The sequence below is a fragment of the Micropterus dolomieu genome, linkage group LG03, assembly GCF_021292245.1.
Source record: "Micropterus dolomieu isolate WLL.071019.BEF.003 ecotype Adirondacks linkage group LG03, ASM2129224v1, whole genome shotgun sequence".
NCBI classification, from domain to species: domain Eukaryota; kingdom Metazoa; phylum Chordata; class Actinopteri; order Centrarchiformes; family Centrarchidae; genus Micropterus; species Micropterus dolomieu.
The window spans coordinates 34,119,033-34,135,939 of NC_060152.1; the positions used below are offsets into that span (position 1 = coordinate 34,119,033).

The window sequence follows — 16,907 nt, forward strand, 5'->3', positions numbered from 1 at the left end:
CCTGAATGAGAAGCGGAGGAATTTCCTCTGCCTGGGAATGATGGGGAAATGAAAAGATCAGAGGTTGATGAATGTGGACCAATCGCACACTCCAGCACGTGCTTAATTGTGAGCATGTGAATCACTCATCTTAATAAAAACTTTGTTGGATATGAATAAGATTTTTTTTAAAATTTGGTCTCCCATAAGGATCAAACTCAACAATCTTAAGACTACGAGTCATTTACCTTACTCACTGAGCTAATCAGTGACTCTGAAACCACCTTGAAATTACCATCAAGAAAAATTCTTGCCAAGCCCTGTGTTAAACTACTGTTTTATCTCGAGATGACGAGATAATGACCCCGTTACCAAGATAATGATCCCGATACAACTCTATTGTATATATCTATTGCATATTTATATGATGGGGCTGTGGCTCATGGGGTAGAGCGGGTTGGCCGTTAATCGGAAGGTCGGCAGTTCAATCCCTGGCTCCCCCTGTTTGTGTGTCAAAGTGTCCTTGGGCAAGATACTGAACTGAAACTGGATCACGAGATAATGATCCCGTTACCGCGATAAAAAACAACAGTCGTTATCTCGAGATGATGAGGAAATGATACAGTTACCGAGATACTGATCCCGTTATTGCGAGAAAACAAGTCATTATCTTGAAATGATGAGAAAATGATCCTGTTACCGCAAGATAAAAAACAGTCGTTATCTCAAGATCACAAGATAATGATCCCGTTACCGAGATACTGATCCCGTTACCAAGATAATGATCCCGTTACCGTGAGAAAACAACAGTCGTTATCTCCAGATCACAAGAAAATGATCTCGTTCCCGCGAGAAAACAACAGTCGTTACCTCGAGATCACGAGATAATGATCCCGTTACTGAGATAATGATCCCGTTACCAAGATAATGATCCCGTTACCGTGAGAAAACAACAGTCGTTATCTCAAGATCACAAGATAATGATGCCGTTACTGAGATAATGATCCCGTTACCCCGAGAAAACAACAGTCGTTATCTTGAGATCACAAGATAATGATCCCGTTATTGCGAGAAAACAACAGTCGTTATCTCGAGAGCACAAGATAATGATCCCGTTACCGAGATACTGATCCCATTATCGCGAGAAAACAACAGTCGTTATCTCCAGATGACGAGAAAATGATCCCGTTCCCGCGAGAAAACAACAGTCGTTAGCTTGAGTTGACGAGAAAATTATCCTGTTACCGCGAGATAAAAAACAACAGTCGTTACCTCGAGATGATGAGAAAATGATCCCGTTACTGCGAGAAAACAAGTCATTATCTCGAGATGACGAGAAAATCATCCCGTCACCGCGAGAAAACAACAGTCGTTATCTCAAGATCACGAGATAATGATCCCATTACCACGAGAAAACAACAGTCGTTATCTCAAGATCAAGAGATAATGATCCCGTTACCAAGATAATGATCCCGTTACCACGAGAAAACAACAGTTGTTATCTCGACATCGCGAGATAATGATCCCGTTACCAAGATAATGATCCCGTTACCACGAGAAAACAACAGTCGTTATCACGAGATCACAAGATAATGATCCTGTTACTGAGATAATGATCCCGTTACCACGAGAAAACAGCAGTCGTTATCTCAAGATCACGAGATAATGATCCCGTTACCAAGATAATGATCCCGTTACCACGAGAAAACAACAGTCGTTATCTCAAGATCACAAGATAATGATCCTGTTACTGAGATATTGATCCCGTTACCACGAGAAAACAACAGTCGTTATCTCAAGATCACGAGATAATGATCCCGTTACCAAGATAATGATCCCGTTACCACGAGAAAACAACAGTTGTTATCTCAAGATCACAAGATAATGATCCCGTTATCGCGAGAAAACAACAGTTGTTATCTCGACATCGCGAGATAATGATCCTGTTACCAAGATAATGATCCCGTTACCACGAGAAAACAACAGTCGTTATCTCAAGATCACAAGATAATGATCCCGTTACCACCAGAAAACAACAGTCGTTATCTCAAGATCACGAGATAATGATCCCGTTACCAAGATAATGATCCCGTTACCACGAGAAAACAACAGTCGTTATCTCGACATCGCGAGATAATGATCCCGTTACCAAGATAATGATCCCGGTACCACGAGAAAACAACAGTTGTTATCTCAAGATCACAAGATAATGATCCTGTTACTAAGATAATGATCCCGTTACCACGAGAAAACAACAGTTGTTATCTCAAGATCACAAGATAATGATCCCGTTATCGCGAGAAAACAACAGTTGTTATCTCGACATCGCGAGATAATGATCCCGTTACCAAGATAATGATCCCGTTACCAAGATAATGATCCCGTTACCACGAGAAAACAACAGTTGTTATCTTGAGATCACAAGATAATGATCCCGTTACCAAGATAATGATCCCGTTACACATCGCGAGATAATGATCCCGTTACCAAGATAATGATCCCGTTACCAAGATAATGATCCCGTTACCACGAGAAAACAACAGTCGTTATCTCGAGATCATGAGATGATGATCCGGTTATCACGGGAAAAAATTATCCCGTTATCACAGGCAAAAGGGGTAAAATAAAGATATGAATCGATGGTTGCTTAGGGCTTCTGTAGCAAACACATCAGAAGGCCAATAGCACTGCGTTTTCTGTTTCATGGAAATTTTCTGCTTAAAATAATCCCTATGAGAATAATCTGATTCTGTCTATTTTTTTCTGTACTGTAACGGAATACAGGTTGTTGTTTTTTTTTATTCTGATTACGTAACGCCGTTACATGTAATCCATTACTCCCCAACCCACAAGGTCAGTGGTTCGATCCCCGGCTCTGACACCGAACCCCAAATTTCTCCTGGTGGCTGTAAACATGTATGAATAAGTTAATTTCTGTTTCTGGTGAGCAGCTGGCACCTTCGCCTCTGCTCATCAGTGTATCTGGGTATGAATCTGCTTCATGGGGTGAATGTGATTTATTGTAAAGTGCTTTGAGTGGTTGGAAATTTCAACAAGAGAGCTGGAACGCACCCATCCGCTCATCCATCTCACGCTCCATTTTACCCTCACTGGTGAGCAAAACCCAGAGAAACCACCTTTGCACTTTTTACATGCAGACTGCAAATGGTGACTGCATAGTTTGCAAATTCCAATGTTAAAGTCTTGAGACCAAAACCGGGAGCCTCGAAAACAAAACCGGGAGCCTCGAAAACAAAACTGGGAGATAAAAGAGGCTAAAAAGCTCCGAGCTGAAACTAAACCCTGTAGACAGACATGTTCTCTGCTCCGTGCTGCTTCTTTTTCTCCAAACATCTGTCATTTCTTTTATGAGTCTGTGAGCTAAAAGAATGAAGCAATAATATGAAATTGAATATCTCCCTCCCCTCCCCCTCCGTCTTCCTCTCTGTTTCCATCTTTTCATTATCTTTCTCTTTTCATCTCTGTTGTCTTGATTACAGAAGGTACTGTCTCCACACTCAGCCCTCTGCACTCCACTAATGAATCTCACGCTGCCTTCATCATCTCCTACAACACGTCACTCGGCGGTGACCCCCCCGTTATTATCTGCTCTGCTCCAACATCGCCTGAAGCTTTCAATCCTCCTCTCTCTCTCAGAGAACTACTGACACATTTCTCCGCTGGTATTTTACACCAGTAGAACCACAAACACAGGCAGGAAGCTGCAGCAGGTCTGAGGATTCATTCGCCAACAAAAAACAACGATAGTTTGATTTTAGCCGAGACTCTGATAAAAACAGTTCACACACATGAACACAGTGGAATTCAGAGGCTGTCCAATCAAAGAGCCCATGCACTCAGAGACCCTCAGAGCTATTGTTTCTAGTCAGATCATTACCCACAATCCCCTGCAGAGCTGTGGAGGACTCGGGGGTTTAACTGCAGCCTATCAGAGAAAAAAGAAAAAGCAGAATAGATATTCCAGCAGTGAAAACCCACACAAACAAACAAACAAAAGAGTAAAACAGAAGATGCATGCTTCTGTTTATTTGTGTTGGAGATTTTAAATGTTGTATGTTGGTCTGTTACACCTGAACTCACCGCAGACGCTCCACCGTCCCGCCGTTACTGCAGACACCTGAACTCACCGCAGACGCTCCACCGTCCCGCCGTTACTGCAGACACCTGAACTCACCGCAGACGCTCCACCGTCCCGCCGTTACTGCAGACACCTGAACTCACCGCAGACGCTCCACCGTCCCGCCGTTACTGCAGACACCTGAACTCACCGCAGACGCTCCACCGTCCCGCCGTTACTGCAGACGCCTGAACTCACCGCAGACGCTCCACCGTCCCGCCGTTACTGCAGACGCCTGAACTCACCGCAGACGCTCCACCGTCCCGAGGTCATTACAGGAACCTGAACTAACCACATTTCCACGTCTCTCTCTGTCAGGATCGGGATCTGGACTGTAAACTGGAGGAGGTGAGACGAGCTGGGCGGAGCCTCCCTGAGCTGCAGGTCATCGATTGGCTCATCCAGCTGCTGCTCGGCCTTCACTACATGCATGAAAGGTAGGGACACGGTCGCCATGGGAACAAAGGTCAAGCAGTCAATAGGAGGAATGGAGCCAAACAGCTGCGCTGATCACATGATCGATCACTCAAACAACAATTAAGTGAATCAATCAGTAAACGTTTTGACTGCTGCTCTCTGCAGGCGGATCCTCCACCGGGACCTGAAGGCCAAGAACGTCTTCCTGAAACGAAACCTCGTTAAAATCGGTGAGTTTCCTCCTCTAAGGCTGCTGCTGCAAAGGCTCATGGGACTTCCTCTGTGTTTGTTTGCCGAACATACGTGTGTGTGTGTGTGTGTGTGTGTGTTGGGTTTGTTACGGACCCCCTCGTGCTGCTTTCAAAGACTCCCTCTCGCTGACAACAAAACAATCTGAAAACAGGATCATAAATAGAAACGTGGCTCCAGTTAATAACGAGTCCGCTCTGAACCGGCAGCCAGATATTTCTGGAGTGTGAACTCAGCAGATTGCTGCTGCTGGCTGCAGTTTTGGATCCAAACTCTAACGGAAGTTTGTAGTTTACTCACCAGAGAGGCTGCGGACTAAACATAGAGACACAGAGGAACATGCTGCTGGACGTTCGTGGCCTCTGAGCTCGCAGCACCAAAACTGTGTTCAATTTTAGTTTTCATTTAAAGGTACAGTGGGAAATATTCAGGAGCATTTATAGACAGAAATGCAACATAATATCCATAACTGTGTTTTCAGTGGTGTATAAAGACCATCCATCCATCGTCAACCGCTTATCCTGCGTACAGGGTCGCCGGGGGGGCTGGAGCCAATCCCAGCTGACATTGGGCAAAAGACGGGCTCCACCCTGTCCAGGTCGCCAGTCCATCGCAGGGCGGTGTATAAAGACCTGCTTTTAATTTACCATAGAACGACACATTTGTATCTACAGACACCGCGGGGCCGAGAAGGGTCCAGCTGCAGCCCGCAGACAAACCTGACGGAAATTGAACTTCTATATACGGTTGGTCCCAGAAGCCACCGCGCACAAAACGTGATGACGTACAATTTAGAAAAACGACTGACTATTGTAGTGTTTGATAGGTGATAATAATAAAGCAATGGGCCTTTCTCAATCTGTGTTCTTGTGAAACGTCCAAGTTCTGTCCCAATAAACAACTTTGCATTTTGGCAAGAACGGTTAAAATTCCCGGAAGTGTTCTTGACACGCCCATTTTACCCAGGATGCATCTGTTGGTAACTTGTGTGAACTTGTCGGCACAGATGTCCCAGCGAGGGGCTGAAAGAAGCTGAGAGAGGCCGACAACAGAATGTTTTTTACTATTTCATCACTAAATCGGCTGTTTAGATGTCGAATATCAGCAGATTTAGTGAAAATGATGGCGAATCGAAAATGTGCTCAAACGAGTTGTGACGCTCCTCAACCGTCAGCGGGGGGAGCTAGCGGACCGGTCAGCTCACAGAGCCCTCAGACACGCAGGCCTGTAGCCAACAGTCCAGATAGTTTTAACGTTCGTACCGCTGTTATTCTGTCATTACTGTCATTACTTTCTGAGTACTTTTGTGAGGTTTTAACTTAAATCAAGAGACAAGTTGATGATGTCCAGAAACATCTGGTCTTGAACCAACAGAAATAGTACGAAAGAGGACCATCTTTGCTTTATTATTATTATTATTATTATTAATATATTAGACATTACATTGTTAGTGTACAGCAGAGTTGTGGTCACAGTATTTGCAGGAGGCCTCTGTGCTTGGGGGTATTGCGCAATACCAGGAAGAACGCACCGTCTCAAACCGTCAGCGGCGTTCTGCGTGCTCCTGACATTGCAAGTTTATTCTTCCAAGAACGACTAGCAAGAACGCTCTCCCCAAGAACACAAGTCCGTTCTTTGCATGTTGTTGTTGTTGTATATTTTATTTGTTCCAAAGAATATTCTGTAACGTTACATCACGAGCCAGATGTTTCTTGATTGAGGTTATAACTTTAGACTGTAATGATAGAATAACAGCGGTACGAACATTAACGGTATCGTTCAGCTGCTGCTGGACTCGTCCGCTGTGTTGGCTGCAGAGGTCTGTGTGACTCGCTAACTGGATCTCGCTGGCTAACTATTCCTGACAGTATGTTCCTCTTACCCTGACCACCACAGGGTGTGTGTCACGATCCTGTCCTGACGTTGTCTGTGTTTGGATTTTGGTTTCTCTTTTTCTGGGTTTTGGGTTCTTGATTCTGAGGTTTGGGTTTTGTATCGACTTTTTAGTTCTGTCATCCGTAGAGTTTAGTTCGCTGTGTGTTTACTTGTCGATCAGTTCGGCATCTGTTTATTATTTATCTGGTTATTATCGGTCAGCTAGTGTTTAGTGGTGTGTTGGTGTTTTCTTTATTTCTGTTCTGTTCCTTGTTGAGTGTTGTCCTGAATGCTGCTTCGTCCTGTCTCTGTTCCCCGGTCTCTGTTGGTCCATGTTTTCTGTTTCCGAGTTTTGTTTCTTGTCTCCTCAACTCTGAAAAAGTTCAAGCACATGTTTGATCCGCCATCACTTTTTGTAAAACTGTCAATATTCGATATCTACACGTTTGATTTCTCGCCTCAAAACTTCTCAGAAGTGGATTTAGCTAGAACCGCCAGGGTTCGTATCTATAACCGCTATGAAAATGCAGTGATCTTGTGATTATTTCTGCTACATGTTGCTCCAACACACTTTGGCAAACATTCAGCATGTTGGCTGTGCATTTCCCATAAACACCATCCCCACATTTCAGGCATTTACAGAATGTTTTATTCTGTTCTTTTCATTATGCTCTTTTGATGGCATCCACTTGCCGCTGTTGTATAGTTATATGCCTAGTTATATTCTAAACACAGCTTGAATTTAAACGCAGCGTACAATTTAGAAAAACGACTGACGATTGTAGTGTTTGATAGGTGATAATAATAATAGCCTCATAACGTAGGCTAGTTTACACTGTTCTTCTTGTTTTTTCGGACAAAAGTATTTATTCAAAAGAAAAAATTATCATCAATTCCAAAGTAGTTTTTTACCAAACGGAAAAATGTATAATATGATCACTTTTACACATAGTGCTGGAAAACTGTATATCTTCCGCAGGTCAAAAAGTGCATGAGGGAGCCGCACGCCCTCTTGAAGGGACCTGAAAACACAGGGAAAAACTAGACTAGACTACTGCAGCATTAGTTCTGACGATCATGTAGCAACACAAAAGCTATGAGCAGCGGCTTTTATGCATGTTTACTTCATGCAAGTGGATCAGCTGTCAGATAATGACCCGTCAGATGCAGAGTCAACCCAGGACACGTTGCTCAGCCCCCCCATCACACTCTCCTTCGTTCTCTGTGCTGAGCAACTGTAATGCCTGTAGTGGGAAAGGCGTTGCCAATAGCAACAGAGAATGGTTATCTAAACGAACAGCGTGAAAATGACTGTATTCTCTATGGGGGTAAATTTTACCCTCTGGCGCTTATAGTTATAAATGCCCAATTTTTAAAAAATCTGGCTTTATCACAATAGGGGGCGCTACATAACACACTTTTAGGTAGAGTCAGAGACTGGGGGACTTGAATATTATATTGAAACAAATTTACATGCAATCAAAAAACAATCGCGTGTAAATTTGACCCGTTGGCGAGTTCTAGTGTTAAATTGATATATAAGATAGATGTCTGCGTGTGTTTATCTGCTCTGATGTTAATCCAACACATCTTTGTAGCAGCGTCCATGTTGATTCCACATTCTGACTTCAGAGCACTTGAACACACACTGAAGTGGGAAGAACAACTTCACAAATGGGACCATCAGAGGAGCGCCTGAATGCACCGTGGGCCACTAAAGCTTACACACTGAACCTTTTAAGTTTGTTTGTACTAAATTATTTCCACTCTGTGAGCTCACGACAAAAAGATACTCGCTGTCAGGATCAAGAAGTGTAGCAGCAGGAAAAGCCCAAAGTCTGGGCCCAATCACAAGAGACTGCAGCAAAAGCCCTGATAAAGTTTGTAATATTTATTCTAACTATTAACAAAATATCCAGTAGGGTTGCACAATATTGAGAAAATGTGATATTGATCATGAATATACTGTGATGGTTCCTGATACGCTTCCCCTTCGACTCATCTTCTTACTTTTCTGTCCTTTCTTTTCTTTCTCTCCTCTGACTCTCTTCGCTTTTCATTTCTCTCTCTCTGCCTTCACCCGCGCTGCAGAAGCATGCACACGCGTCACGTTGTACGCTCCAGTGGACCCGTGCGCTCACACTTGCATGTGACAGGTCAGCCGGCCAATGAAACCTGATCAAACATGACGATTCAATAAAATAAAACATAAACTTTCCTTAAATGTGATGCTTGTATGATATTTCTATGTTGTCGTGACGTGTTTTTCTTGTTATTACCACTTAGTAGTGATAGAAAAAGATGAAGTTTCGGTGCTTTAAACTCAGCAGGAGGCTGAAGCACTACAGTAACAGCTCTCTGATTTTAAATTCCAGTGTCTCATGTGAGAACAAAAGAAGCCTGCGAGTTATTTATTCAGTCTGATACTTTTGTTCAGAAGTGCTGCAGGAAATATTACCGTCCCGCATGTTTCAGTAAAATAATCAATAAAAAGCTTAGAGTGGTGGCGATGGTGCAGCGGATAAGATATGAGACTGACTGATTGATTGAATTGATTTAAAATAATTAAGCAATTACTTAAATACCTGATCACTAGTAAAGAATTGTAAAATCTTCAATCATCAAGCCATACCTAGGGCGGCCTGAAGGCCTTCAGGTGGTGCCCAAAACGAGTGCTTATGAATACTAATATTAATATAATATAATAATAATATTTATTCCTAACTTTATTAACCGAGAGTAGACACGCTGTAACGTTACACTTTTAATAAACAAAGATGTACCCAGATCTTTTAACTTAAGTAAAAGTAGAAATAACAGGTATTTTTATTTTTTATACTCAAGTAAAAGTCATGCATCCCAAATACTTGGGATACTACTCACAAGTACAAAAGTATTACCATCCAAATACTCTTGAAGTACTAAGATGTACTCATAACATCAGAATGGCCCATTTCAGAATAATATAGATAATATTATTGAATTTATAATTAGTGGTGCATTAATTAAATGTTGCTGCCTGTGGATCAGTGAAGTCTGATCTTAACCGATAGTAACGCATCACAATTTGTTTGTTGGTACTACTTTGAATTATTAATCTGAATCTGCAAAGTAACTAAAGCTTCAGATACGTGTAGTGCAGTAAAAAGTAAAGTATTTCCCTCTGAGATGCAGTAGAAGTAGACAGACTGAAACACAGGTGACCTGCTTCCTGCCTGCAGAGGATCAAACCTGCACATTTAATGACCTTTCCTCATGCTGCTGTCAGGTGATTTTGGCGTTTCCTGCCTGCTGATGGGGTCATGTGACCTGGCCACTACCTTCACAGGGACGCCGTACTACATGAGCCCAGAGGTGCTGAACCACCAGGGATACGACTCCAAGTCCGACATCTGGTGAGCTCAGCTTTTGTAGAACGAGTACAGCTTTTGTTTTCCTCTGATGAGAATGGCCTGGAGCTGGAGGGCGAACAGGTGCATCATGGGAAGGATGACTGGACTCCTGCAGGTGAAGAGCAGGAATTCATTTAGCTTTTGTTGCTGCAGGAAGGAAAGCAAGTACCAGCTGGCAGTCGTGTGCAGTTTATCTCCTGAAAGTGTTAACGTCTCCGAATCTGTCTGCAGGCGTGTTGCTCATTTACTCCCGAGGTCGAGGCCGCGGCTGCAGACGTTCGTTCTTGTTAAACATGCAGAAACAGCTGACGTGAAGGATGAGACAAACCTGCTCAGGAGAGAGAAAGTCGAAAAGATTTACACTCAGTATATCTGATCGTTTCTGGTTTAAAACTCATAACCGCCAGATGTTGAAAAGGTGTAAATTAATTTCTCACGTTCTAAGATGAAAACTAAATCTTTACTCCTCCCACAGTGTAACAACGTCAGCGAGATTTCTGTGACCTCGCCAGGGTTTCTTCTCTGTCACAGCAGCGGCTAAAGTTACTCTAAAGCCGTAAAAAACTAATTGAAGCGACAGCGATTTAATCAGTGGTGGGACGCAACTCAGGCCTCGTCCACGTGTGCACAGGAATCTTTATAATTTTTCCTCCTTCGATTTAAAAAAAAATCCTGTGAACATGAATATGTAAAAACACACAGTGGCGCTGCAATCTTTCCTGCTCGCCTCAGAGTCCTGGAGGCGTACAGGTCCAGAAGAGAAGGAACATTGCAGCCAATCAGCTTCTCTGCAGAGCGAATGATGCGCTGCAGCCTGCCCTTGTCCCTGGCGGTGACAGCAGCGTACCAGTACTGATGCAGTGGATAAGCTACATGCCTTTGGTGTGAGAGACCCGGGTTCAGTTCCCCACTGTGACACGTCCACCATTGTGTCCCTGAGCGAGACACTTAACCCCTCGTTGCTCCAGAGGCGTGCGACCTCTGACATGTATAACAACAGCATCTGTATTTAATACGTTTGACAGGAAGTTGCAGAGATGCTGCTGTTATCGATGGAGAAGGAGACACAGCCGTGACGAAAGAAGACAAAGAGAAATTAACAATATTAAATAATATTATTCTGTATCCAATATATAGAAATACAATTATTTTATTTGATGAACTATATGAATTGAATTTAATAACCCACCAGCTGTTCACAGCGCGCCGGTCGTAGCAGCGACACGACCCGTTGGAGGTATCGGAGAGGGAATGGGGCGTACAGGCAGGGCCAGGAGGTCGAGGAGCGACCGGGCACGCTGCGGACGGTCGGTGGTCGTTCCCTCTGGCTGGATCTGTTTCTGCTGGGGTTTCCCAAAGCAGTTTTTCAGGGGTGCTGTCCGAAGTACATAGTGGAGTCTCAGGCAGGACGGGCAGGTTCAGACGATTTCCACTGAATGAAACCAACAAAGGTTTTTACGCAGTGGCTGCTTTCCCTCCAGACTCTCATGGCGGAAACCATTAAAACACACAAAATCCTCATAAATACTGCCGCCTCCACTGTGTTTGCACCTGTTGTCATCTACGCAATATTTCTTAGTTGATCACCCGTAACAGGTACTACAATTACACGTGCAATATTTTAGAATACACACACAAATTAATACTCTTTATTCTGGGTGTTAAATCTGACCACAAGTGTTTTACAGACAAACCAAACAGACCTCAGTGTCCTCGACTCGTCTGTGGGAGAAACATCGACTCTGACAGGTGAAAAACTTTCCCAGCAAAGGATCCACTCGAACCGAGCCGAGAGGTCAAAGGTCACTTTAATCAAGTTTCCTGATGAAGGAGTTCACCTTTGTTAACACACCTTGTTAACACACTGAGTGCTGACAGCAGCCAGAGGTCAGCTGTTGTAATTAGTGAAAAACAGATCAGAGAGGAGGATGAGGAGGAGGTAATTACCAGCAGAAAGTGATGAAGGTTTCCTCACAGAAGTTCAGCTATCATACTTTCAGTAATCTCTGACATTTTCCTTCTTCAACGTGTGGGTGTTTTGATCATGTCGTCCAATCGCAACACGTTCTCAGTCCCGACTCTTCACATTAGCATTTAGCATCGTTTTTGTACGCGTAGGGCTCCGTGGTCAAGTTAGCAAGATTAATGTGCAACGTCCGGTTAGACTTTCAAAATAAAACTAGTGGTTAATGTTGTGAAACATTGCAGTTTGGTTGGGTTTAGGAAAAGGTCAAGGTTTGGCGATGGAGCAGTGGATACATGCCCTTGATGCGGGAGACCCAAGTTCAAATCCCACTACAATGTGTCCCTGAGCAAGACACTAAACCCCTAGTAGCTCCAGAGCCGTGCGACATCCGGCAGATTTCTGATTATAGCAGATTTAAATTGACTTACTATATATATACACACACACACTATTAGGGCTGAACGAATTTGGAAAATAATCTAATTGCGATTTTGTTTTACCAATGTTTCTATTTCATATGCGATTAATTTTTAAGCTCTCAGCGTGCAGTCTGACCAACACAATATTAGCTAGATTAAATATCCACTGTTCTTTCCTGTGGGTCAGGCCTGTGTTAGGATGAAATCAGGTGATGCATGAATTATTATTATGAGCAATGGTGGAGAAGAAATATCAAATTTTAATAATATGAGAAAGATGATTTGAGTGAAGTCATGGCATTAAATAATGATATAGTATCGCAGTTCACCACAGTGTTATACAGGAAGAGCTCACTACAAAACCCACAGTTGAACCACCAAGTAATGCGTCCTTATCTCTGTTCAGATCTCCCAGGAGTCCATCTTTCTGTCTCCCAGTAAGCAAACAAAAAAAACTCAGTTGGAGGTCCAATTCAAAAGATGGCCAACGAAAATAAAAAATAAAAGTGACGCCTCTCGTGTTTAATGCATTGCATTGTTCCTGTCCGTCAAAGCGGCGGATGGCCCGACGATTTCACCTACCACCAAGTTACCCGCGGGTGCTACTCTCATTCCCTGTGTGCCACTAAAGTTTCTGGACTTCAGCTGTCCTTCCCGTCTCCGTGTAGCGCCGTCTCAGGCGTCTCACAGTACGGATATTGCATTTTATTGGCCACATTTGCAGTCCTCACGCCTCCTGGTGTTTTGCAGAGTCAGTACAGAAGGTCTCTTTAGGGTTCTAAGTTTTTATAACTTAACTGCCTACCGTCTGCACGCTGTTAGTGTCTTAACGACTGCTCCACAGGTGCATGTTCATTGATTGTTTTTGGTTCAGTGAACAAGCATAAAAACATTGTTGACAACCTTTACAATAAAGTTCTGTAAAGTTTTTTGGATGTTTACAGAATTATCTTGGAAAAACAGTGTCCTGAAAATGGGATTTTTTACATGCATCACTCCTTCAGCAGCAGCAGCATCGGAACAAACTTTGAAATAGTCAGGATGTTGTTTGTCACTTTCATAATGTGTCTGTACTGAACGGTGCAGCCTGCAGGAGGCCCGAGCCACACTGTAGACTTATTACAGTATTTATTCTTTTCTTTATGCCAAATGATGTTGAACTCTGAGGTTTGTCTTCCGGCCTCGTTAGTACGACAGGGTTTGTAGATAGTAATTAGTGTGGATCAGTGATATCTAATAAACTGACAGACGCATGTTAAAGCATTATTAATGGAACAGAAACGTGTGCTTAATTAATACTTACTGAATGATAGATCCGGTTTTCGTTCATGCAGATAATTAGTAAAGAAACAGAAAGCAGAATAACAAACTCTTACTGAGTTGACGGATGCTGTGTTGGTTGTTAGTGAGCCAATAAACAGACGGAGGTAATTATGGAGGAGACGGCAGAAAGTGAAGCAGGTTGTTAATTAACTAAACAAAAACAGTGAAGGCAGAGAAAACCAGCAACTTAGTTAAGTTTTCCTTCTTTATTTTTTAAGCTTTAAGTGGATACGGCACATGCCTTTGGGCTTTCATTCCTGCTGTGACACATCCACCAATGTGTCTCTTAGCAAGACTCTTAACCCCTGGTCGTTCCAGAGGCGTGAGACAAAAATGCTCACTGGGACAATATGCCAAAATGTTTTTTAGCAACATCATCATGACAAAATGTCAGGTTTGTTCTCATAATCCTAAAAATCCACATGATATATGAAGTGAGTCTCCCTGAACATCGTCCTCTTACAGTCCAGAAGAGAGAAGAGATTCAAATAATGAGCTTATAAAAATATACACTCATCTGAGTCTCCTTCAGAGCAGCTACCTTAACGAGCAGCAGCGGGTGCTTGGTCAATTACTTTTGGCCCTGCGGTTTGCCCCTCAGGTTACAGTCATGTACAGCCTTAAAGGAACACCTGCAGACAAAACTCAGGGCTGAAAAATGGTACTTCCCTCTACATTTAAAATCATTTAATCTGTATTTTTTATTTACAGTTAATATTCTCCTTAAAAAGGTGTTAGAATTAGACATAACATAAGACAGCGGGGCGGCTGTGGCTTAGAGGTTCGATACTCTGGTCCAAACACATCGAAGTGTCCTCAGGCAAGATACTGAACCACAAACTGCTCCTGAAGGCTCTGCCGTCGGTGTGAATGTGACATGTGGTGTACAAATGCTAAGTACAGTCCATTTACCATTTATAAAGACGCGTACCGTAAAACCTCAATTAATATCCGAGTCCCAAACAGCCGCCTACCTCCTTTACTGGCCTGCTGTGGGAACACATTTAGACAAATAAACGCAGGTCTCCATTAAACGCCTGGTCTGATTTTTATAGGAGTTCTTTGGATGTATAAAACCTCTTAAACCCCGCGGGGTCGCCACTTTACCTGCTTCTAAGCTGCTTAGTACAAATATTAATGTTTAATGATCAACTGAAATACTTCTAGACAGTTTTGTTTTGATACGTTTTATGTGAGATTTCCAGCAAATCACTCCAAGGAATTTAATTTCATATACTCTATGTTGACACCTTCTGTTGCTTGAAGAAACATTGAACTTTGACTTCTTTTATTAAGATTATCATATTTGTTTTTGATTATCTGTGGAGAAGAATTTTTTCCAGCTAAATCTGGTCCAACATTTGCAAAATATTTATTAAAGTTATTGACCACATCCTCCATGTTAGCAATGTTTTTTTTTCATTACCAATGAAAAACTGGGGATAATTAGACTCGTGCTCTTTCTTACTGATAATCCTGTTTAGTATATCCATGGACCCTTCAGCGATTCAGCATACCTGGTTGGGAGATTAAATATTTTTTGTCTATTTTGGCGGACTGGCCCGGGGATGGATGATCAGTCTGTCATGTCGTAGAAAGGCATCATCGCCCCTTTCCCTTTCTCACCGTATCCGTGAAATCCTCGTGGATAAATATTTTGGATCCTTTCAGAGACTTGGTGCGTTGTAATGTGGCAGATTTGTCCTTGTGCCTCATAAAATTCACCACAATTGGCCTTGTTCTGTCTCCCCAGGTGTCCCTGTACGGTGGGCCCTCTCCACTTCAATCCCTCGCTGTAGCTGTAATTTCTCTGCCGGTACTTTCTTCACATTCTCCTCCGTCCAGATCTCTCCTGGTGCCGCCTCTATTCCCTCAAAAACGAGGTCGTTACGCCTGGATCGACCCTCCAAATGCTCTATTTTGTCAGTGACAGCAAGTAAACTGTCACAAACTTTAAAGATGTCTGACTGCATGGCGTCGCATTTTAGCGACATCAGTTTTAATATCATCCACGTCTTTTTTGTGTAAATTGCAAGCTTGTTTTTATGTCCTGTAGATCCTTAGTTATTGCGTCCAGTCTGTTGTTTGTGGAGTCCATGATGATTTTAAGGATTTACATAGTCGAATCAGAATCGCCAAGTCCTGCCTACAGTCGACTGATAGTCGAATCATGTGTGTTTTTGTGCGGGGCCATTGCGAGCCGAAGCTAAACTGAGGCTTATTGTTGAGCTCTCTCTCTCTCTCTACCCATTCACCTGTCTTGTACAGAGTTTTTACCGTGCAGCACCCCGCCATCTTCAATCTTCATGCTGTAACAGAGCAAAGAGGTTTAACTCCGAGATAAGAGTCAGAGCGCAGCTGAGAAGCTTCACTGCATTTTAATCAAACCTCAGATCAGCGGCTGCCTCCTCACTGCCCTCGTTCAAACCACACAGATCATCGCAGCGCTGCAGTTTGTTTTTATTAAACTGCTGTTGAGGTTGCTTAATAAGGATTTACTCGTTTATTAGTGTAAAAACACCTGGAACTGAGTCCAGAGGTGCTGCAGGAGCTCATTTTAGTATCAGACTGCAGCTAATGCAGATCGATGGACTGTGTCACGGTCCTGGGGTGTTGGTCTGGACCTCCCCTGCTTCTGTTTCAGGGGTTGATTGTTTGCGCCTGCTCTAATGTGTTTCACCTGTGTCTCGTTATCTCCGCCCTGCTTACCTCTTACCTGTGTGTTCTGTGGTGTCTCTGGATTATTCCTGGGGTTTCTTGCTGGATCTTCCGTGTGCGGTTTTACCACTTCATTGTTGTTGTTGTTGTTTTTTTGGACTGCCAACCTTCACCTCAGCTGTAATGTCACTGTTTATGCCAATAAATACCCCAAGCTTTACCTTGATGTCACCATCTGGGCCAAGTACCTCTGTTTCCTGTGTCTGCACCGTGGCAGAACGTGGACAGGTTGTTTGATTTGTAAAGATTCTGCCGTCATAGTTCCCCCAAACAACTGCTAAACACACTGATACAGACGTTGGAGTGCTGTTTTCAGTTTATCTATGTAAGTTATATCAGCCCCTACTAAAATAAACCATAAATAAATAAAAATGTTCAATCTTCATGTGTCCCACCATGAACTTGGTCTCGAGGAATTCTGCAGCCTTGTT

The 16,907-nt window shown here is 43.0% G+C and overlaps 1 protein-coding gene across 2 annotated transcripts in view; it reads left to right on the forward strand.

The window, feature by feature from the left end:
* Positions 1-4,408: 4,408 nt before the first annotated feature.
* nek11 (NIMA-related kinase 11) overlaps positions 4,409-16,907 on the forward strand; it is a 110,561-nt gene continuing 98,062 nt past the window's right edge. The window contains exons 1-3 of one of the 2 annotated variants that reach the window (XM_046043798.1): positions 4,409-4,554; positions 4,700-4,764; positions 9,927-10,053. In XM_046043798.1, coding sequence (XP_045899754.1) covers positions 4,544-4,554; positions 4,700-4,764; positions 9,927-10,053 — 203 coding nt within the window. In that variant the 5' untranslated portion in view covers positions 4,409-4,543. The remainder of the gene's footprint in view (positions 4,555-4,699; positions 4,765-9,926; positions 10,054-16,907) is intronic. The other variant, XM_046043799.1, reaches the window with a different exon arrangement.